The sequence below is a fragment of the Podarcis erhardii genome, assembly GCF_964252035.2.
Source record: "Podarcis erhardii genome assembly, chromosome: 6".
Classification (NCBI taxonomy): Eukaryota; Metazoa; Chordata; class Lepidosauria; order Squamata; family Lacertidae; genus Podarcis; species Podarcis erhardii.
Genome location: NC_138510.1, coordinates 76,178,808 through 76,198,477, shown reverse-complemented (window position 1 = coordinate 76,198,477; position 19,670 = coordinate 76,178,808). Strand labels below are relative to the sequence as shown.

Below are 19,670 nucleotides of genomic sequence, written 5' to 3'. Positions count from 1 at the left end.
GGTATGCCCAAATAGCAAAGATAAAACAATAAAACTGGTTGAACTTTTCTTCTTAAAATATAGGTTGACTGAGTGCATGCTTATACCAAAACAGCAAGCATAAAATTCTAGCAAGCTCATGGGCAGAGGTGGAAAAGAAAGCTGATAAATGCTCATTCGTCCTTACAGTTTGTATGTACCTCCTGAGTGTTTTTTTATTTTATAAAATTTATTTACTGCTTGACAAAAAAACCCCTCAAAGCAGTTTACAAAAAGAGTAAAACAATAAAATAGTAAAAGAATTAAAAGTTTCAAAAAAATAGATCCAGCAATAAACTAAAAATACATCAGTAGGGTGTTTTTAGCAGCTTTCATTTAACAGAATGAAAGCCTCTGGCCTATCTATCTATCTAATCTATCTATCTATCTATCTATCTATCTATCTATTTATTTATTTAATATGTATACTGCCCTTCATCCGTAGATCTCAAGGTGTTTCACAAAAACCAAGATAGGAGGCAAAATGTGCAGGTGCTATTCTAACCCATTTGTTTTGTGTCAAACGTTATACCCATATTGCTAGGAGGTAAGTATGAGAGGATACTGAAAGAGGATAGTGTCTTACGTTTCCGAGCACAATTAAAAGTATTGGTGCTGACCTTTAAAGCCCTAAACGCCCTCGGTCCAGTATACCTGAAGGAGCATCTCCACCTCCATTGTTCTGCCCGGACACTGAGGTCCAGTGCTGAGGGCCTTCTGGCGGTTCCCTCACTGCGAAAAGTGAGGTTACAGGGAACTAGGCAGAGGGTCTTCTCGGTAGTGGCACCCGCCCTGTGGAATGCCCTCCCACTAGATGTCAAAGAGAAAAACAACTACCAGACTTTTAGAAGACAGCCCTGTTTAGGGAAGCTTTTAATGTTTGAAGGACTATTGTATTTTAATATTCTGTTGGAATCTGCCCAGAGTGGCTGGGGAAACCCAGCCATATGGGCGGGGTATAAATATTATTATTATTATTATTATTATTATTATTATTATTATTATTATTATTTACACCCCTGGTGTGTAGTCCAGTGTTATCCACGTGCAATTATCATTTTCTAAGAAAATGCAGTTGACGTAGGGTCTGTAATGTTTATTATAGCACCTGTGCTGGAGAAGGGGGAGGCACGAAGTGGGTGATTGATAGTTTTCCATCCATGGGGAATACATGGTAGAGTTGTGAGTGTGTAGACTGGTGGAATCACAAAACCAGCATGAAGGGGGAGTGTTAACCACCCATCCACTAATGCTGCTTGCTTAAGTTACCAGCTTTGCTGCCCCCTTGTCAGTAGAAAAACCTGAAACCACCACATGTAGCTTTAGCCTCTCTTTTTTTTTTATAGTGCCCTAAAAGGCTGCAGTCACAGTGGAAGTGAGGAACAGGTTTAAGGATTTAGATTCGCTCGACAGAGTGCCTGAAGAACTATGGGTGGAGGCTCGCAACATACAGGAGGCAGCAACTAAAACCATCCCAATGAAAAAGAAATGCAAGAAAGCAAAGTGGCTGTCCAACGAGGCCTTACAAATAGCGGGGGAGAGAAGGCAAGCAAAATGCGAGGGAGATAGTGAAAGATACAGGAAATTGAATGCAGATTTCCAAAGAATAGCAAGGAGAGACAAGAAGGCCTTCTTAAACGAGCAATGCAAAGAAAAAGAGGAAAACAATAGAATTGGAAGAACCAGAGATCTGTTCAAGAAAATCAGAAATATGAAAGGAACATTTCGTACAAAGATTACCATAATAAAGGACAAAAGTGGTAAGGACCTAACAGAAGCAGAAGACATCAAGAAGAGGTGGCAATAATACACAGAGGAATTATACCAGAAAGATATGGATAACTCGTACACCCCAGGTAGTGTGGTTGCTGACCTTGAGCCAGACATCTTGGAGAGTGAAGTCAAATGGGCCTTAGAAAGCACTGCAAATAGCAAGGCCAGTGGAAGTGATGGTATTCCAGCTGAAATATTTAAAATTTTAAAAGATGATGCTGTTAAGGTGCTACACTTAATATGCCAGCAAGTTTGGAAAACTCAGCAGTGGCCAGAGGATTGGAGAAGATCAGTCTCCATCCCAATCCCAAAGAAGGGCAGTGCCAAAGAATGCTCCAACTACCGCACAATTGCACTCATTTTACACGCTAGCAAGGTTATGCTTAAAATTCTACAAGGAAGGCTCAAGCAATATGTGGACCGAGAACTCCCAGAAGTGCAAGCTGGATTTAGAAGAGGCAGGGGAACCAGAGACCAAATTGCAAACATGCGCTGGATTATGGAGAAAGCTAGAGAGTTCCAGAAAGACATCTACTTCTGCTTCATTGACTATGCAAAAGCCTTTGACTGTGTTGCCCACAGCAAACTATGGCAAGTTCTTAAAGAAATGGGAGTGCCTGATCACCTCATCTGTCTCCTGAGAAATCTCTATGTGGGACAAGAAGCTACAGTTAGAACTGGATATGGAACAACTGATCGGTTCAAAATTGGGAAAGGAGTACGGCAAGGCTGTATATTGTCTCCCTGCTTATTTAACTTATATGCAGAATTAATCATGTGAAAGGCTGGGCTGGATGAATCCGAAGCCGGAATTAAGATTGCCGGAAGAAATATCAACAACCTCAGATATACAGATGACACAACCTTGATGGCAGAAAGTGAGGCGGAATTAAAGAACCTTTTAATGAGGGGGAAAGAGGAGAACACAAAATATGGTCTGAAGCTCAACATCAAAAAAACGAAGATCATGGCCACTGGTCCCATCACCTCCTGGCAAATAGAAGGGGAAAAAATGGAGGCAGTGAGAAATTTTACTTTCTTGGGCTCCCTGATCACTGCAGATGGTGACAGCAGTCACGAAATTAAAAGACGCCTGCTTCTTAGGAGAAAAGCAATGACAAACCTAGACAGCATCTTAAAAAGTAGAGACATCACCTTGCCAACAAAGGTCTGTATAGTTAAAGCTATGGTTTTCCCAGTAGTGATGTATGGAAGTGAGAGCTGGACCATAAAGAAGGCTGATCGCCGACGAATTGATGCTTTTGAATTATGGTGCTGGAGGAGACTCTTGAGAGTCCCATGGACTGCAAGAAGATCAAACGTATGCATTCTGAAGGAAATCAGCCCTGAGTGCTCACTGGAAGGACAGATCGTGAAGCTGAGGCTCCAATACTTTGGCCACCTCATGAGAAGAGAAGACTCCCTGGAAAAGACCCTGATGTTGGGAAAGATGGAGGGCACAAGGAGAAGGGGACGACAGAGGATGAGATGGTTGGACAGTGTTCTCGAAGCTACCAGCATGAGTTTGATCAAACTGCAGGAGGCAGGGGAGGACAGAAGTGCCTGGCGTGCTCTGGTCCGTGGGGTCACGAAGAGTCGGACACGACTAAACAACAACAAAAAAGGCTGCAGTGGAAGTTACTGTGATTGGTTCTGTTTACAACTCTCTCTTTTTCTATTTTATTAACTGGCAATCATTCTATGTTTACAGTTAAACTAGTTACATGGAAGCAAATTCAGTGCCCAATGCAAATCCTGCTTAGATTGGCTCTGCTTAGGCGCTCCCAAGTGTTCTTCCAATTGTTTCTTTGCAACAGGGCTTGCATCTGGCCCTGTTTAAATTCAACATGGTATACAAAGCCTGCTGCTTTCAAGCGGACTCAGAATCCCCCGACACCTTATGACGTAAGGCGATTGACAGAGCCACCCACCTGTTAGAAGACAAGTGGCCACTTTTTGATCTGGCCTGCCTGTTAAAAAGTGGTTCCCCACCCTTGCTCTTAGGAGAAAGAAAAGGCTAATTGTATAAGCAGCAACCTTTTTGAGTGGCATTCACAATATGAATATGCCCCTCCTTGCATTTGTGTTGGGCTAACTTGGGGTAGGAAGAGGTGAGAGAGAAACTGCAGTTTAGTGTAGATCACTAGGACTGCAGTCCTATGCACACTTGCCTTATGAGTAAAAAAATTATATGATTGTGCTGTAACTATTGTCACAAGTACATTCCTTCAAAGGAAGTATTTTTTGCAATTCATCATTTCTATGTATGTGTTGGAAATGCGATCAAATGCTTATCTAATACAGTCACTGGTAGGTAGAGTTGGAGATATACTGCCTGAGATCCAGAAGGTAGCACATAGCTATCATGGCTAGTAGCTACTAACAGCCTTATCTTCCAGGAATTTATCTAATCCCCCTTTGAGTGCTTCAGGTAATTAATTGTAATGAGTGATCAAATTTAAAACCTGATAATAGCCATGCTGCTAGATTTTGTAGGACAGTATTATTGCATTCTTCGCTTTGATTTTAATACATTATTTCTATAAATGTAGGAAATAAGAGAACATTTACATTGTTAACTATTCTCTACATTATGATAACCATTCTCTGTTTCACCGGTGCATTCTTCGTTGTTTCTAATCTAATTGCCTTTTTCTCAGTTGCCAGTTCTACCCCCCTCCACAAGTAATTGATTTCACCTTCTAGTAGCTATTAATAACTGCTTTTTTCTCTGTGCTAATTGTGATCACATCCCTTGCTCACAACATAAATCAACCATCTCATGTTGAGTAGCACATTACGATAGCAGCCTGAATTTTGAATAGTATTTTTAGTATCATTTAAGGATTCTTAAATTTTTGGCATACTGTTCTATCTAACAGAAAACAAAAGATGGAATTATGCATTATGTCTGTTTGGAAAGAAATTGGGTCTTCACAGTGGTTGTCCATGTGGCTTGACTACTTAGGATGAATTAACACATTTTTTTCTGAAACATCTGAGAGCTAAAGCACTTTGTTTTCAAACCTCAATTAAAATTGAACGTAGATATCACACTCAAAGCCCAGGCAAGTTTCTTAGTTTAATGAGAATTGTCTGCCCTCATAACTCCTTTTTGTGTGGTTTCTGACTGGAAAAAGGCCAAGCCACACCAGTAACATATAAAGACCCCATGAGCTACTTTCAAGGATAGGTAATTATCTGTGATTGCACTGGGATGATGTAGATCCCACTATAACTGTGATGGAGCAGGGCTGCTTACCCCACGGAGCAGTGAAGGTTAATTCAAAGAAAACCAAGTCTAGAGCAGTCAGCCATGCAGAAATACAGTGAGGAGGCTCCTTTCTTGCTGAATTATTGCCTTTTGGGCTCACCAGTGCTTTTATTTATTTTTTAAGGTGTACTACCAGTTATCCCATGTCACATTAGCATTTTCTAGCACATAGTTTAGGATAACCTGAAATGGTTATCAGTTATTGTACAGTTATCATTGCTTCCCAGTGCTTCAGGCAATTCATTATGTAATGGTTGCAGGAAAAATTCATGGTAAGTTGATTTGCCAAATATTGCAGGGCTTTGTGAGGAAGCACATTAGCAGCTGCATTTTACTTCAGTTAATCTTTTTAAAATGTTGGTTGAAAGAAAAAAAATACTCATTTCACATACTGATTTGGAAACTGTATGCATGCACAAATTGTATTTTTCTTGATGAGTTTATAATAAATAGGGTAGCTTTCAGATATGAAATGAATTATAAAAAAATGTCTTTCAGCCAATGGTAACGACAACAAGAAATTCAAAGGTGAAGATAAAATGGATGGGGCTCCTTCTCGTGTTCTTCATATCAGGAAATTACCAGGGGAAGTGACAGAAACAGAAGTTATTGCTTTAGGCTTACCTTTTGGTAAGGTAACCAACATTCTCATGCTGAAAGGAAAGAACCAGGTACTTTCTAATTTTGTCTTACTATTTTAGTATAGAAAACATCTACCCACCAATCAGTCTAAATACTCTGTCTGCCTTAAGTTGAGGCCATATCCCAGCAACGGAGCCTACTCTACTAGCCAGGCTTGGAGAAATATTTCAAGTTAATAAGTGCAGAATTCAGTGTTCATGGACACACACACACACACACACACCATCTACAAGAGTGAGATAAAAGGTCAGATTTTAAGCATCAGTACCCATTGGTTGGACATTTGCTTTTATTCACTTGATCCTATCTTCTGCTGTTGTGTTGCAGTACATAGGTTTGGGTCCTAAGCACAATTCAGTTAAAGGTAACTACATCTAGCTCATGCTGATTTCAGTGGAAGAGAATTATACACATTCTAATCTCCCCTTGAAATTGATTATGGTGGTAGATTTCAAATTGGTGGACTCAAGTGTGTCTCCTCCCCCTGCCCCCAAGTTTCATTTTTCAAGCTGTGCACAGGCCCATTCTGGCCTACCAAGAAAGGGCTTGTTTTTGTATGACCATGCCCCTCACTACCAGTTTTACCTTTCCCAAGCCTTCTCTTTTTAGAGTGGGGGACTACCAATACAGTGGTCTTCTGGCACTGGGAGCTACTTTTCCCATGTTTTGTAGCATCAATAGATGTTTCTGCAGTTATAGTAATGAACAGGCCTTAAGTTTAAGTTCTCTGCTACTGTCACCACCTTATGAGCATCAATTCAGAAAGGGACAACAGCAGTGGCCTGTGCTGTGGCTCAATCATATCCCTATTTGATTGAGCCCAATCCATATTGAGCTCAATGAAACTCATCATGAAGAGCCTAACTGATGCTACACTCCCCGATGTGAGAGCTGCCTGTTTGCTGAGAGTTCTGATGGAGATATAAGCTAATACTCTTAAGAAGTCTTTTTTTCTGTTTCATATCCCTGTAACTCATTCATTTTCTCTGCTCCTGCCAACTTTAAAGGAAGGCAATCATTAAGGGCCAGATAAGTAAATACCAGTTCTTTCTTGCCCTGCCTCCATTTTCTTGTACCTAAATAGTAGGAGGGAGAGCAGCACTTCAAATTCTCAGCAATCAGAGCCAAGCTGCCCTTTTGCTTAGCATATCAGGTTCTTAAATATGGCTTGATGGTTGTTTTTCTTCCTAATACTGGTTAATGCAGTGTCTCTTCAGTTATCATCCTATACTTCTGTTTTTTGTTTTTTTAGAAAAGTGTGTCTTTCAATGTGTTTTGTGAAAAAAATATGTTTTGGTGTCTGAAAACTAATCTTATCTAAAAATATTTCATTTGAAGAAACCTAATTTTTTCAGACTATAAATTCTGATAGCACTTTACCAAATCTGATATAAAAAGATTATAGTTCTGCTATGATAATAAAGACTTAAGAAGATGAAAACCTTTGAGGAGCTTCTCCTGCCTCCTTAACACAGCCTAATTCTAAACATTCAGAAATAAGTCTCACTTAGGCTGTAATCCAACCCTGCAAGATTCTGCCTATGGAGTGGCACCAGTGTCGCAATGCCAGTGTGGAGCTCCCTGTTCTGCCTGCCAAACATGTGGGTGGAAGTGCAGGAAGTGGGAGGGACTGAACCAGCTCAAGACTGCTATACCCAAGCTGGCCCCACTGCCATCCCTTGACACCATCAACCTTGATCTAGCCTTGAGTGCTGGTGTGGTGGCTTTCCTATCCACTCCCACCTTCCACCCTGGCCAGCGTGACCAAGGGGCTGTGGATGTGGCGGTGGCTGTCATGCCTTGCAACTGGGCTTTGGATTGTCATGTTACACTCATAGAGTTTACTCCTTCTAGAAGGGACTGCTATTTGTTCAAAGGGCTAAACTTGGAGAATGAGGATGAGACAACTATCCATCTTGTTTTGCTACTTAATCGAAAATTACATATGTGAATTTGCAGGAAACAATAGACTCTGGAACTACGAGATGTGATGTATCTTGTTGAGCAAGATTATTGAGGATGTTCTTGAGCAAGAAGCCTGAGGAATGCTTTCTGCTGGATAGTGTTTTTACATAGTTAGAGGATGCAATGAAAGCACACTTAACTCTTTAACCAGCCTGAAGACTCATATTTAGGCAAATAGAATAGTCCTTCATATTCTTTCCCCAAATTATAGCCAATATTAGTACATGATCCAAAGGAATCACCATAATAGCTTCTGCAAAGGCCACTAAAATCTCTCTCTCAAAATTTGTGCAGATTAGCTAAGGAAGGCGATTCTTTTCCCTTCCTGACTCACCAAATGTTTGAACTGATGGCCAGATTTAAACCTCTCCATCCAGCCCAGCACTGTATCTTCTTTTCTTTTTTTGCAGCCAAAATCAGCATGGTCTTGGGATGCCCAAAACCTGTTTTGGTGGGCCTGGATCAGGTCCCCAGACCAGGAGTCAGCCCCTCCCTGCTATAAGCCATTTCTGACAGGCACATTATAAACTCTTGACTTCTTGGTCAGGAGTTCCAACAGCCAAGTCAGGAGATCATGCAGGCCTTTAATAACCTGTGGTAAAGGGATATTAATCCAGATCCATTCTCCTACAGTATTAGATGCTGTCTGTTGAAAATATCCTTTGCCCAATTCCCTCCAGTAAACAGACACAGTTTACTGGAGGTTTTTATATGAAGGATTTTAAATAGTCATCTACCAATTTGAAACCTGTGGAAAAATGAATACTTTCTATTGGGTCGGGGGAAGGTAATTGGCCGCCATGTCTTTCAACATATTGCTGGATCCTGCATATTTCTCGCAGAAACTGGAATAGTGGAGCAGTGTTCCCTTTCATTTAGGATCAGGTTCGGCAAACTTCAAATAGCCACAGTGATCTGCTGATGGGTGTGACAAGTCACTTGCTTTTTAAGGTTATGGAGCTTGGAGCGCTGCTGCTTGATCAGACCGCTTCAGCCAGGCTGGTACTGGTCCTCCTGTCATCTGTGTTTTGGAGAGGAGAACCCACATAAACGTGCTTTTATTTCTGAAAATTGCTCTTGGGATTCCCCTCTGCCATTTTTTTTTTTAACTGTTTGCCATGTTTTGGTTGTCAACAACCCATGGATAAGAGCAAGTCGACAACCTTAACTGTCAGATTGTAAATACCTCCAAGTTTGCTTCAAGTGGGTATGTCTGAAAAAATTGTACATGCTCATTTCCATAAACAGACACCAGAGCGGTGGCTGCTTTTGCCCTCGAGGGAACCTGTAGCATTTTGTGGACAGTTGAGGCACATTCTGACCTAGTCCTTGCTTAGTAAGATCTATAGATCTGTAATGTGTAATGGATTCTGAATGATTTTGGTAAGTGTTTTAAATGTCTCATCATGAAAGAGCCTGGCAAATTCAGAAACAGAATATAGTTATGTATGCTGCAAATACTACAAGACAATTTTTAATATTTTTATAGGCTTTTTTGGAATTGGCAACAGAAGAAGCTGCGATCACTATGGTCAATTATTACTCTGCTGTGACACCTCACCTTCGTAATCAGCCCATTTATATCCAGTATTCAAACCATAAAGAGTTAAAGACCGACAATACACTGAATCAGGTAACTTGTCCATTCTCAAGATTATAGTTGTTAATGTTGTATTGATTCCCTGTGTGTGAACACCCCATCATCAGTCCCCCCCCCCCCATTCTGATTAACGTAGGAGATTTGCATTTGGTATTATTTTATGGTAAAGGCAAATAGTGCAAATGCCTAATAGTGTTAAACAGTTAAATTCCCTAAATATTTTTCCTCAAGTCATCTTAGACTCTTAGACATTAATTTTGGCTCAAGAGCTCGAGTTCACCTATAAAAGGAACTTGTTTCCTTCTTATGTGGATAATGTGCAGTCTTATTTCCAGTATGTTTAAATAATCCATTTAAATTTCATAGCACTGGTAACCTCACCTTATTTGATCTACTCTTCCCATAATGCAGTCACTGCAAAATATATTCATATTCACTCCAGGAAATAACTGAGAATATAGTCATTTGATCTTAAAGACGTTAAAACCTATTCTTTCAGATCAAGACTGTATTCTTACTGGAGCAGGGAAACTACTGCTCCTACAGGTGCTAACTTTAAAGATCTTTTTAAGCATTTGATGTTCCCATTTCCTATGAAAGATGTTAAAGCTGCACTGACCCATGCTATGTCAAATGGTAATATCTTCATGTTCGTTTCTTGTGGTTTTTCCCTTGATCATACTAACAGTGCTATAACAAGCAACACTTTTTAGGACTCTTTCTGTTCTAGTCTTCTCTTCGTTAAGCCTTGCCTAGAAGACTGGGCATGTCTCATTTGAAATACACTTCTCCAATCAACTTTTTAGCCAGTTTTCCATAGGTGTTAAAACTTGCTTGTTACCTGTGGTGGTAATCCTTAGAAAGTGTGTATTTTCTGGTAAGACCTGTTGGCAATAAGCCTTCATGAGCTGTTAGAGTTACAAAATAATTTTACGTAACAGGGGCAGGGCAAACTGTCTTCTTGATGGTTGCTGAATTCTGTTCTGATAACATCCGGTTGAATGACACTTTTAAGTGTGGCAGCTAGAGAATGTGCTGCAATTTGAAGAGCTTACTTATTCCATAATAGGAGGCCAACACAATTTTTAGAAGTGCTGCATCGTTGGACGTTGCCTTTATGGGCTAGCACTGTGAACTAGTACAGATGTCATTGTTTATCCTAAAGTGTTACTGTGTCAACAGCTCTCCTTTCCTTGTACAGTGGACCCTCCAGATTCGAAGTAAATTCGTTCTGGGGGTCCATCCGCAACCCGAAAAATCTTTAGGCAGAGGAGCCGCTTCTTCATACGCGCGCGGCACGATTGAGCGCTTCTGTGCTCGCACGAAGAAACCCGGAAGTTATGTATCCAGAGTGGTACATAACTAGAGGGTCCACTGTACTTTAACAAACTGCACTTTTTGGTATATTTTGGTTCCCTCCTCACATCGGATTCCCATTCATAGCCCTGTAGTCACCATTGTAGTAGCTGATATAACCCAATCATATTGAACTAAATAAATGTTTGCATATTAGTAGACAGAAGAAGGAACTCCTATTATTGTTACTGTATCCAACTTGACTCTCAATCATATAAGATGTAAAGAGTGTCCGTGTAGATTGTAATGGGTTTTTAAAGATTGAGAAAGAGTGAATGGCAATGCTAAGTGAGAGTTCCGGAAGATTCCGTTCAGTCCAAAGCACATTTACTGGGAAGTAAGACTTACCTATTGATATCCAGCTATCTTGCTTTTAATGAAATGTGGCATAATGCCAAGCACAGCTTTTTCAGTACAATTTTATAATATTGCCGGAGGGGGGCAGGGATCTCCTATTGAATTCTTAAACATAAATCCATTTTGCTATCACAAAGGTTTTGTGTAAGTATTAGGAAAACAATATTCATAAAATAAAGTTTTTAAGACATAAACGAAAAGGTTATGTCCCATTGATTTCAGTGGTAACAAGACACCATTTTATTTACATTCTGCCCACTAGATCATAAAACATTTATATTTTATTGTTGGTGTTCTTATTGTTAAACCACTTTGGGGTGTTTTATGGGAAGTAAAATATGAAATAAGAGTGGCATTCCTTTCTGGCATATTTTATTTAAAATTATTTATGCTGGTGTGTGTAAATATGCACGTGTGTTGTTTTAGCTGTGACAAATAATAATAATGAGAATATTTATATACATTTTTGTAGCATCTCTATAATGATACATTCAGGTAAAATGGATCTATGCTTTATTTAAGAAAAAAAAACCAGTATTGACAAAAGTATGGACAATTTTTAAAATGGTGACCGCATTCTGATTTATCATATTTCAGCTTAAGAAGAAAAAAACTGAGATACGAACAAGCCTTTTGGCATTTTCATGCAGCCCCTTCATGCAAGTGAGCAAACCAGGAAATCTTTCATTAAGTGTAGTTTCCCTTTTTGGCCAAACCATTAAACTTTGGTTAACAGTAGCAGAACAACTAGACAATGAAGGTAAGAGTGGATGGAGTGTTGGGATAGGTCCTGGTAAACCAGGAGTCAAATCCCCACTCAGTCATATGAAATCCACTGGGTGACCTTAGACAACTGACACACACACTCTCTCTCAACCTAACCTACTTCACAGGGTTATAAAATGGAGAGAGAAGAGAAGCGCATGTGCCACATTGGGTTTCTTATTGGAAAAGTGGGATATAATCATAATAATAAATTTTAGAATAAATGGTTTGAAGTTGGACTTCAATCCTGGTTTTGCTGATGTTAACCATAGTTTCCTGATTTGTCTGAAAAGGGAAACTTTAGTTAATGTGAGATATCCTGGTTTGTCTGCTCCTGCTGTGAAGGGCTGTATGCATGGACAGAAGTTTCATTCAGATCTTAACTTACTAATTTTGCCATTAACTACTTTTAGATTCATTATTTAAGAAAGTACTTTACACACCTTTCTGATTTTGTGTGTGCGCATGCTCCCTGTTTGAGTGAGTAAGTACTTAGAACCAGCATAGTTACCAGATGCAGAATGGATAGTTCTCTGGATTTTCTGGGCTGTATTCAAGATTCTCTATTCATTAGCTCTAGGGCTCTTTGAAGTTTTAGGGCTGCACTACAATAGAATCCAATGCAACAGTTGCACTAGCAGAAACTTGAGCAGTCTATTTCCCCAAAATTTACCAGCAGTATGCTTATGCATTCTCTTAAACAACTACGTTCCAATGACGCAAAACATTTTGCTACAGGAACAAGTACACTGCTAAGTGACTAACTTAGTGCTACATTGGATACAACTCTTGGATAAACATTTGTCAGACCTTGCTTCAAAAGACTATAAAAAAAACCCCTAAAGTCAACATCTGAGTGACTTTAAAAGTGACCCCCAAATCAAGATCAACCACTCAAGGCCCCATTACCTTGAGACACTGACTTTCCCACAGCTGCATAGGACTAAGATTCCAACAGATGCCGTCAATGTATTTAGAGGAGAGATACCTGGAACTCCACATGGAACACAGGTGCATTTATGGATGCAGTCAGGTTGAGCATGCTGTGCATTACCATCTGCTTTGCCCCTTATATTCAATTTCAGGAGATTTTTAAAAATCACCTGTTCTTGACTGTTTCTCAGTCCGATCACCACAGGAGGTGACAATTGAGCTCTTAGTTCAGGGGTTGGCAAAGTTTTTGTGGCTTGGGCTGGTTCACGGTCCCGCAGACACCGCGGTGGGCTGGAGTGTGCATGCACGCATGCACAAACGCTATTTCTGGCACTCCTTCTGGCACGGAGGAGGCGTGCGCAGCTTCCCATTGGTACATACTACTTTGAAATAACGGTAACATTTTACTTTAAACAAAATGTTTCACACCTAACTTGCAAAAATCATATAATCTGATAATATAAACAGATTGTTATAAATATTGACTTTCAGTGTTAAAACTTCTGGTCTGTTCATCACATAGCCTAAACCTAGTTATTCTGGGCTAACAGGTGAATCTTTAAAACTAAAGGGGAGTTTAAAGAAATAAAAACGTATACCTTTAATATATAAGCTGCAAGTGGCAAGGATCCTGTACAAGATCTTTACCTTGTGCAGATAAAGGCAGGATCGTACACTTAGAGATAATATATAAAAAGTAACAAGGCATCACAGTGGATTACACCTGCATAACTCAGTACATGGATTATGCTGTCCATCCAGTCATCCTTAGACTGACTGGACACATATTTGATGCATATGTAGATTTTCATTGCCATCCAGGGTCATTGTTGCATAGAACTAGGTTTGCATGACTAGAGCTGAACTGGGAATAGAACTTTTAATCACCTTTAATAAGTGTTGTCAAAATACTTTGGGATCCCTCATGGGAGGTGATTCATAAAAGAAGAAAACAATAGTACCTAATATTTATTTATTGTGGGTAAAACCTCAGCGCCTAGGACTTGCCGATCATCAGGTTGGCAGTTCGAATCCCCGCGGCAGGGTGCGCTCCCGCTGCTCGGTCCCAGCGCCTGCCAACCTAGCAGTTCGAAAGCACCCCCTGGTGCAAGTAGATAAATAGAGACCGCTTACTAGCGGGAAGGTAAACGTCATTTCCGTGTGCTGCGCTGGCTTGCCAGATGCAGCTTGTCGCGCTGGCCACGTGACCCGGAAGTGTCTTCGGACAGTGCTGACCCCCGGCCTCTTAAGCGAGATGGGCGCGCAACCCCAGAGTCGGACACGACTGGCCTGTACGGGCAGGGGTACCTTTACCTTTTACATACATACATACATACATACATACATACAAACTAATTGCACACTGATTAACTACAATAGTCTCTTAAGTGGTTTCTGAGGATCCAATACAAAAAGGAAAAAATCCATTAAAATTATAAAATCGGTTAAAATGCCTTCTGAAATAATAATATAATAGACTTCAGTAGGCACCACAGAGGTGGACCAGGAGGAAACCATGGTCTGTGGGATCAAAAGCCCTGAGAGACTGAGAAGCAGAGTTGAACTCCCCCATTCACTCTTGGTAATATTATTATTACCAATAATATTATTATTGGTAATAATAATATTAAATATTACTATTTCATCCATTACGGCAAACAAGGCTGATTTAGTCCCACAACTGCACCGGATCCCAGATGGAAACAAATCCAACTATTCATGTCCCTCAGGAATTCCTGTAAGTGCTTGGCCTCCAGCCTCTCCACTGCCTTACCTGAGAAAGGGATATTTGCAACCAGGTAATAGTTGTAAACCATAGGATCCAAGGTGGGATTCTTCAGGAGTGGGTGTGCCACTGCCTGTTTATGGGCGGCAGGTGCCACTCCATCACATAAAAATGCAATTCACCATGCCCTGCTCCCATTCGGTCAGCCCCTCTTGACTGGATTTCACTAACCAGGGTGATAGAATTTGTCACCCATCAACATTTTTGAACTCAAAGCTGAAGAACACTTGGTTAAGCTGACCTTTATTTTTGACTGACTCCAGTTAAGTTTTATAGTACAAAGAATTGTCAAGTTAACCTAAAACGCTAACTGCAAAAGGGGGGAGGGATCCTTTTTGTTAAAACCGAGAGATATATTATCCAGAAGTGTTCTCCTGTGAGAAAATAGATTATTCAGAATACAGAAGCTTGGATTCCTTTGCACTCTTATGTTCTCAGGCAGTCTTCTTATTTACTTCTTCCTGTTCAACAGCAAGCAGTAGTACTTTCTTTGCTGGAGGTTTCCTTCCAATCTTTGGAACTGGTTGGACTGAAGAGGAAAGGTGGGGAATAATGGGTCTCGGGCCCATCAATGAAAAAGAAAGTAAAAACATGGCTAAGCTTACATTCCTGTGCATCTAGAATATACCCCAATCTTCTAGAGCTTGCTTGTGGCCAACTTCTGCACCTTATTTCAACAAAATGTACAGTATTTTGTTGCTGAAATACCTATTCCATCTCTGGCTTCTCTTCAGCTGATGAGAGTACTGTTGTTTCTGATGCTTAGAAGTGATAGGTAAGTCCTGCAATAGCACAGATTTCTCCCCTTCCATCTTGATTTCATTTCAGAAAAATATACATCTGCTATGCATTAACAAATTTAGTCTAAGTTATTACACTCTGATACACTATCAACATCCAGTTTAATGTAGATAAAGAGTGTCAAGATGTGGTGCATGAAAGTATTCATACTATCATATGGAGAGCAAAAATAAAAGCTAAAATATTTTTAGAAATTCCATTCTGTCATTGACTTCTTTAAAAGGTACATTGAAGCAACTACGGAATATACTAATCTTTAAATCTAATTCACATATTCTCATTTTGAATGCTTTCCCTTCTCTTTTATTGTAGCGAGCTCAAGCTGTTCTACAAGCAGTGACTGCAGTACAGACAACAAATACTCCCATAAGTGGAACCACAGTTAGCGAGAGTGCAGTAACGCCAGCTCAGAGTCCTGTCCTTAGAATAATTATTGATAACATGTATTATCCTGTAACTCTTGATGTTCTCCACCAAGTAAGTCTTTCTTTTTACGGGGATTTTTTGAGCAGAGAACCAAGCAAATGTGTCAGTAAACATGGTCATTGAGTAAACAAAACAACTTCAGTTTGTGTAATGGAACTTACCTTCCCTCTCCTCCTTCTGTGTCCCTCCATTTCCCTCCAAACCTGCTCTGGGGAATTCTCCCAACCTTCTGCAGCATATTTGAAAGAGGGGGAGAGGGAAGGGGAGGTTCTACTGCACAATTCAACCCACAGAAACTGGCCAGGAAATACACTGTCAGGATACACTGTAGAATGTTTGTTTTGCCCCCCAGATGTGGAAGGGGGTGTAAATTTTTTGTAAGAATTCAGCAGAACCGTATGGTCCAAGATTCATGAATGTTTTCAGAAATGCACATTTCCATGAGTTTCATATTCCTGAGACTTCCTGAATTTGCTACACCGTTGCAATGAAACTGCTACAGAACAGCATTGCAAAATACAATGTGTTGGGTTGGGTGTATTTCTGAGTGCAGATATTGTATGTTGTATGTTGTATGTTGTATGTTGTATGTTGTATGTTGTATGTTGACAATTGACTGCTCTTAGTGAATTGTGCCTTCTGGTGCAATTAGAGCTGAATCAGGGCTGCAGACTGGCCTTGTGACATCGTCATGTAACCAGAAAACAATGGGCCGAATGTCTTTGACATTTATCATGGTAACTGCACGAAGGGCTCAGTCTGATGGTACTTGATCCTGAAGCTTTACTACAGTTAGGCAGGGGTGGAGCTGATCAGTTCATTAGGTGGGAAACAAGTTGGAGCATCATGTAAGAGCAGGCTACAAATAGAATGTGTTCATTATGTGATCCCTGATTGGTTGGTATTATGTCATAAAGGAGAGAGAAGTCCTGTTAAACTTTTTTTGTAAGTGGAAAATGAGAGACCTCAAAAATGTTTAAAGGTGAAAATTCCGTTCAGCTCCACTTGTAAATGCCTGACATTCACCTATTTGCTAGAATGAGCACAGTGGAAAAAAATGGACTTTTGGGTGCTGGCTGACTGCCCATTGAAGAGCTCTGACATGAGCTCTTCATGTCTCTCCTGGCAGTGTTTATTTTTGTTGCTATACTTGGATATGTCATTCTTTTGGCAGGTGTATACACATAGGTACAGGTGGAGGGATTGGGAAAGCTGTGGCTGGATGGAAATAAAATGCCAACAAACAAACAAACCCCAGTTCTGAAACTACTGCATTAAAAGCTTTAATGTACAATTTGCTTGGTGGCACCGGCAAAGTTAACAAGAATGACGGGTTGGTTTGACTGGTTTGCTTGCCTCCCACGATATCAACTTCAAGCTGTGTCATCACAGTGCTGTATTTTATTGTTCAAGTTTTGCATTTGGGTCTTTACGCTGGCTGTTGCTTAAGGTTATTGTGGTTCTAACGTTACCCACCCAAAAAAGAGAATAAAAGTGTATGATGCCTAGATTGTTTCATTCATTTATCACAAATTGAATGAATGAGTAAATGTACCTAACTAATTACCCACGGGAATGCAACCCTCAGTAGGAAAATAAATAAATAAATCTTACCCTGCTCTAAATTCATGTGTGTATATACCTGCCAAGTGAGCATAATGCTTCCTGCATCTGATGAAGTATCCTCTAGTCCAAAAAGTATTCATTTTTTTAATGTGCCCCAAGACTCTTTGCTGCAACAGACCATTGCAGCTGCCCCTCTGAAACTAACCAGATACATTGATATGAACATCTTAGTGGTTTGTGTGGGTGTGTTTTGTTTTGTGACTTGTAAAGTTGAGTACCTGTGTACTTTTGATTGTTTTTCACAGATATTCTCTAAATTTGGTGCAGTTTTGAAAATAATTACATTCACAAAAAATAATCAATTTCAAGCACTGTTACAGTATGGTGATCCAGTAAATGCCCAACAAGCAAAGCTAGTAAGTATACTTAATTCTGTTTAGCCTTTATTAATTACGTATAGTTGGCAGTACTTGTTTTGTCAAAATGTATTTGTGTGGACAAAATAAGTAACTTTTGAGATTATAAATGAACATCAGGATCTTACTGCCTGTAAGTAAACATTCTGTTCCTAAATCATCAGTACATCACTGTTTCACCCAAAAATAACCTGGGACCAAAATGGATATGTTATGCTTTTCAAATTATTAAGTTTCTCTTAAGGCTTTGAGAAATAAACTAATGGAAAGTATTGACAGAGGTCCTTTTTAAGAAAATGCTGTGGCAGGGAACTTCATATCTAATATTTCTACCTAATGCTTAACTGCCTGGAGTTGGTATATTGATTTAGGTTGAGCACCTGAATTTTGTTTATGTGCTACATTTAGAAAATAATCTAAATTGGGCTGGAGATCCTACAGCCTGCTTTCTAATCTTAGCCAGCATTTATAAACATTAAACAATCTAAACATTCGTTGAATTGATAAGTAAAGCTACGAAGCAGAAATGTGAAGAGATAATTTACAATGCAATCATTTGTGTGTCTATTCTAAAGCAGGTCCCACTGAATTCTATTGGATTTGCTCCCAAGAAAATATGTATAGGATTACAGACCTTAGACATCTAAATATACTGTTAAGATGCTTTTTAAAGCGGTTCATGATGTGCCTCTGGGTGATAAAATATCCAACATTCTGAAGGGTCAGTTTAAAAACCTACTATTGCAGAAGAGAAGCTAAATGAAATTTTCAGTTTTTTACCATAAAGGTTAATGGTAAAATTACTTTGCAGATAGTGCTCTTTATAGGGAATCGGAATGTGGCCTTCAAAGAAATTGAAGGCTCAATAAGGAAGTTGAAAGAGCAATTTAAGAAAATCAAGCACCTAGATGAAGTAGCATTTCCTAAGGAGTCTGATGAAAATAGCCTTGTCAACATCACTGTTGGCTATGAAGTGCCTATGATGTTCAGACTTGCTATTCAGGTTGAAAAAGTGAATTCTGGCATAAAATGATTCTCTTTATTTCACATTGGCTCACGTTGGGTTATTTCCCTATCAGACTGTTGTTATTGTAGCTGAAGCATCTGAAGTTGCCATTGCCTTAAAATTTCTGCTTTTGCAAAACACACCGAGTTATAAATAAGCTCTTCTATGCATACCATCATGGTGGATAAACATTGGCTTTTAAGATCAAGCGTGCAAGTAATTTGTATATACATATAAGATCAGATGTCTCCATCAAAAATAACCAGCAATACATTCAAATCTGGATTTAACAGAAACGTGTTAGTTTACTCCTACTTTTAATCTGCTCAATTAATTGGAAACTCTTCCTTAATCAAAAAGTTTTAAAGTGATCAGTTTGATTAATCAGCTATATGTTGCAGCACAGCTTATTGCCAATTAATTCTGAAAGAAAGGCCTTGATTAGTTCTCTTCACAGGAATATTGTCAAACTGACAAGTGTTGCAACATTGTTGTGTGTTACTTTGTTTTCAGATAAACACTTTCCTCGATCCAGTCACTCTGTCCTCGGTTTCAATGTGCCTGGAGGACAGTGCCATTTCATTTTTTTAGTACACCTGCTGTCCATATACTTTGACATTGCTTGGTGTTTCTTGACTGAGGTGGTGATAAGATACTGTTGAAGACAGGAGAGAGATGAGAGAGAAATTTGAGAAGAGGTGTGAGACAGGGAAAAGCGTTATCACCACAGCTATTCATAGTGTCAGAGCTTGTGTTCCATAGGTTGGATTGGTTTCCTTGAGGTCTCAAAACAGATGGCAAATGTTTGCATCATCTAAGAGATGCTAATTATGTGCATGCATGCTGTGAGATGCTTTTATGGATGCTCATTTAGAGCCACTTGTGAGCTCAAGTTTTTCTTGTTTCCTCATTTTTGAAGTTGGAAAGGAACTTCTATATTTATTTTTACAATTTAATAGGGAACATGACAACATAACATATATTTT

General features: G+C 39.6%; 1 protein-coding gene and 1 long non-coding RNA gene across 6 annotated transcripts in view; both read left to right on the top strand.

Moving 5' to 3' along the window:
• LOC309343982 overlaps positions 1-19,670 on the top strand; it is a 507,096-nt gene that overhangs the window by 368,840 nt on the left and 118,586 nt on the right. The gene's annotated exons all lie outside the window — the stretch shown is intronic.
• The window catches only part of PTBP2 (polypyrimidine tract binding protein 2), a 50,090-nt gene that overhangs the window by 19,638 nt on the left and 10,782 nt on the right, over positions 1-19,670 (top strand). For all 5 annotated transcript variants that reach the window (XM_081865994.1, XM_081865993.1, XM_081865992.1 and 2 more), the window contains 4 exons: positions 5,564-5,736; positions 9,162-9,305; positions 15,583-15,747; positions 17,568-17,678. In XM_081865994.1, coding sequence (XP_081722120.1) covers positions 5,605-5,736; positions 9,162-9,305; positions 15,583-15,747; positions 17,568-17,678 — 552 coding nt within the window. In that variant the 5' untranslated portion in view covers positions 5,564-5,604. The remainder of the gene's footprint in view (positions 1-5,563; positions 5,737-9,161; positions 9,306-15,582; positions 15,748-17,567; positions 17,679-19,670) is intronic.